The sequence below is a fragment of the Brassica napus genome, chromosome A10 (assembly GCF_020379485.1).
Source record: "Brassica napus cultivar Da-Ae chromosome A10, Da-Ae, whole genome shotgun sequence".
Classification (NCBI taxonomy): Eukaryota; Viridiplantae; Streptophyta; class Magnoliopsida; order Brassicales; family Brassicaceae; genus Brassica; species Brassica napus.
In genome coordinates this window covers 4,831,970-4,836,043 of record NC_063443.1, presented here as the reverse complement: position 1 = coordinate 4,836,043, position 4,074 = coordinate 4,831,970, and the positions used below count along the sequence as shown (strand labels likewise).

Sequence of the window (4,074 nt, the reverse complement as noted above, 5' to 3'; positions counted from 1 at the left end):
AACCTTTCTCAAGGACTTATCGTATGAATCATTTTCGGAATTGATACGAAACTCGATTTAGGTTTTCCCGCTCTTCATCTTTTTTTTAAAAAAATTTATCTCTCTTTTTCAAATTGGACATTTTCTCGGGAAAGTTCTGACATTGATTCCATCATAATCGATTTTGACCCCAACACAAGGTTCCAAGGAGACTTGAACAAAGAGGTGCAGGACCAGCTAGAAATGCAAGAGTTCAACACCATGGAGGAACTTCTTCACAAAGCTGTGCTTATTGAGCAACAAAACAAGAGAAAGTCTTACACCAGAAACCAGAATGGATCATCTTCTAAACCAGCCTAGAACAAAGAAGAGAAAGCTTTCAACAAGCCAATAGAGGAGGTTAAGACTTCTGGAAATGGCAGAGATGACGAAAGGAAAGCTCCAGCTACAAGATCCAGAGATGTGAAGTGTTTCAAGTGTCATGGCATTGGACATTATGCCAATGAGTGCTCAAATAAGAAGTTGGTGATCCCGCTTGAGGATGGAGAGTATGAATCTGAAGAATTGCAACTCCTGATTGATACTGATGAGGAAACCATGGATTATCCAGTCAAGGGAGAACTACTAGTTACTAGGAGAATTTTGAGTGTTAAGCAAAAGAAAGAAGAGAAGAACCAGCGTGAGAAGTTGTTCCATACTAGATGTCAGACTCAAGACAAGGTTTGCAGCTTGATTATTGATGGAGGAAGTTGCACCAATATGGCGAGTTCATCTCTGGTTGAAGGTCCAGAAACAAGTTAAAGTTCCTATTACCATTGGAAGATATGCAGATGAGATACTTTGTGATATTCTTCCTATGGATGCTGGACATATTCTCTTGGGAAGACCCTGGCATTATGATCATAAGGTGATGCATGATGGATTCACAAACCGCCATTCCTTTGAGCACCAATGCAAGAAGATCACTCTAGTCCCTCTGTCACCTCAAGAAGTCCATCTTGATAAAGTGCAACTGAAAAACAAAAGAGAGGATGACAAGGAACATAAGGTAAGAAACTCTAATTTTTTTGTCAAAATTGTTGAGGTTAAGAGAAACATGTATGCTCAACAGACGATGATATTGTTTGTTTATAAGAGAACACTAACCTCATCTTCTAATAGTGCAACGGCTGTTCCGAGTGAGTTTGAGTTCATTTTTCAGGAGTATAGTGATGTCTTTGCTGAGGAGAATGTACAAGGTCTGCCTCCAATTCGTGGCATTGAACATCAAATTGACTTTGTTCCAGGAGCTTCCTTGCCAAACAGGCCAGCCTATCGGTCTAACCCTGTAGAAACTTTGGAGCTCCAAAGACAAGTCACTGAGCTTATGAAGAAAGAACACATGAGAGAGAGTCTCAGTCCTTGTGATGTTCATGTATTGCTTGTTCCAAAGAAGTATGGAACCTGGAGAATGTGTGTAGACTGTCGAGCCATCAACAACATCACGGTAAAGTACATACATCCCATTCCTCATCTTGATGATATGCTAGATTAACTTCATGGTTCCTGTTATTTTTCTAAAATTGATTTGAAAAGTGCCTATCATCAGATTAGAATGAAAGAGAGAGATGAATGGAAAACTGCTTTAAAAACAAAACATGGCTTGTATGAGGGGCTTGTGATCCCTTTTGGTCTAACAAACGTCCCTAGCACTTTCATGAGACTAATGAATCATGTTCAGAGGTATTACATATGGTTGTTTGTTGTGGTATACTTTGATGACTTCATGGTTTACAGTAAAACCTTGTCTGATCATGTTGAGCATTTGAGAAAGGTTTTAGATGTCCTAAGAAAAGAAGTCTTGTTGCTAACTTTAAAAAATGTTCTTTTGGAACAAATAACCTTGTCTTTTTAGGTTTTGTTGTGACTTCTCAGGGCATACAGGTGGATGAAGAAAAAGTTAAAGCCATAAGAGACTGGCCAACTCCTAAAACCGTGGGAGAAGTGAGAAGCTTTCATGGTCTTGGTGGATTCTATAGGAGATTTGTGAAGGACTTTAGCACCTTCGCTGCACCCCTCACTGAAGTAATCAAGAAAACCATGGGTTTCATTTGGGGTCCAGCCCAAGAATAGGCTTTCAATCTGTTGAAATGGAAGTTGACTAATGCACCACTTCGTATGCTTCCTGATTTTGTAAAAACTTTTGAAATAGAGTGTGATGCTTCTGGTGTAGGTATTGGAGCAGTTCTGATGCAAGAGAAGAAACCCATTGCCTATTTCAGTGGGAAACTTGGAGGTGCAACTCTGAACTATCCCACCTATTGCAAAGAACTATGTGCCTTGATCCGTGCGCTCCAAACTTGGTAACATTATCTCTATCCCAAGGAGTTTGTCATTTATATTGATTATGAATCCTTGAAACACCTGAAGAGTCAACAAAAGATCAACAAAAGATATGCCAAATGGGTGGAGTTTCTGGAAACATTTCCTTATGTCATTCAGTACAAACAATGTAAGGAGAATGTGGTTGCCGATGCCCTTTCTCGGAGGTACACTCTTCTCTATACTTTGGAAACTCAACTCCTCGGTTTTGAACAGATTAAGTCATGCTATGCAACTTATCCTGATTTGAAAGAAGTTTATCTTAAGTGTGATAATGTTGTTGTAGATAAACATTTTAAAAATGATGGCTTTTTGTTTTATGAATCAAGATTGTGCGTTCCTAACTGTTCTTTGAGAGATCTCTTTGTTAGGGAAGCACATGGAGGAGGATTGATGGGTCACTTTGGCGTTGACAAAACTTTGAAGAGTTTGCAACACCACTTCTACTGGCCGAGAATGAGAAAAGATGTGGAGAAGCTGTGTAATCAGTGTGCTACTTGCAAGCAAGCCAAAGCAACAAACCAAACCAAAGGTATGTATATGCATCTGCCTATTCCATCTGAACCATGGGTAGATATCTCAATGGATTTTGTGCTTGGTTTGCCTAGAACTATGAAGGGAAGCGATTCCGTCTTTGTTGTGGTTGATAGATTTTCTAAGATGGCTCATTTCATTCCCTGTCACAAAACTGATGATGCTTCTTTGATTGATGATCTGCTCTTTAGAGATGTGGTTAGATTGCATGGAATCCCTAGGTCTATTATGTCTGATAGATATACTATGTTCTTAAGTCATTTCTGTAAAACATTGTGGGCTAAACTTGTAACCAAATTGATGTTTTCTACTACTTGTCATCCTCAAACTGATGGACAGACTTAAGTAGTTAACAGATCTCTGTCAACTCTCTTGCGTGCAATCATTAAAAAGAATCTTAAGACTTGAGAAGATTGTTTGCCTCATGTTGAATTTGCATACGACCATTCTGTTTAGGGCTACAAAGTTTTTTCCATTTCAGATTGTTTATGGATTTAGTCCTTTGACTCCTTCGAATATGTTGTCTCTGCCCTTGAAAGAAAAAGCTAACCTTGGTGGAAAGCAGAAGGCCGAATTTGTTGTATCTTTGCATAAACAGGTTAAAGAGAACATTGAATCAATGACAAAACAGTATGAGTATGCCAACAAAGGTAGGCATGAACTGATCTTTAACCATGGAGATTTGGTATGGATACAACTTAGAAAGAACAGATTCCCAAATGAAAGGAAGTCCAAACTGATGAAAAGAAGAGATGGTCCCTTCAATGTCCTTGAGCGAATCAACAACAATGCATACAAGATTGATCTTCAAGGTAAGTATTTTGTGAGTTCATCTTTCAATGTGTCTGACTTGGCTCCTTTTCATGCATATCACTTGGGTTTGAGGACAAATCCTTTCAAAGGAGGAGGGGATGATGCAATCCTGGTCGAACCTTTGGAGGCATACGAGTGAATGCAACCCCGTGGATGCGATTTTGTGGATGAAAACCCATGGATGTGATTTTGTGGATGAACCCAATGTTCAGAAAGAAGACCCATTTGCAATCTCTGACGGGCCTATTACGAAATCTATGTCCAATAAGCTAATTGAAAAGATTGTTGGCCTTATTCAGAATCTGGAAAGTGAAGAAGAGATTCTTGGCCAAGCCACTACCTCCTCAACAACCTTCATTTACTCATTTGTCTCCTACAACAACTAGT

General features: G+C 39.2%; 1 protein-coding gene across 1 annotated transcript; it reads left to right on the top strand.

The window, feature by feature from the left end:
• Positions 1–222: 222 nt before the first annotated feature.
• Positions 223–3,826, top strand: LOC125578945. Its single transcript, XM_048742098.1, has 9 exons — positions 223–293; positions 402–699; positions 764–1,027; positions 1,115–1,465; positions 1,700–1,792; positions 1,894–2,062; positions 2,171–2,321; positions 2,712–2,982; positions 3,356–3,826. Exons 1-9 carry the CDS (start codon positions 223–225, stop codon positions 3,824–3,826), a joined length of 2,139 nt encoding a protein of 712 aa, XP_048598055.1.
• The last annotated feature ends 248 nt before the right edge of the window (positions 3,827–4,074 follow it).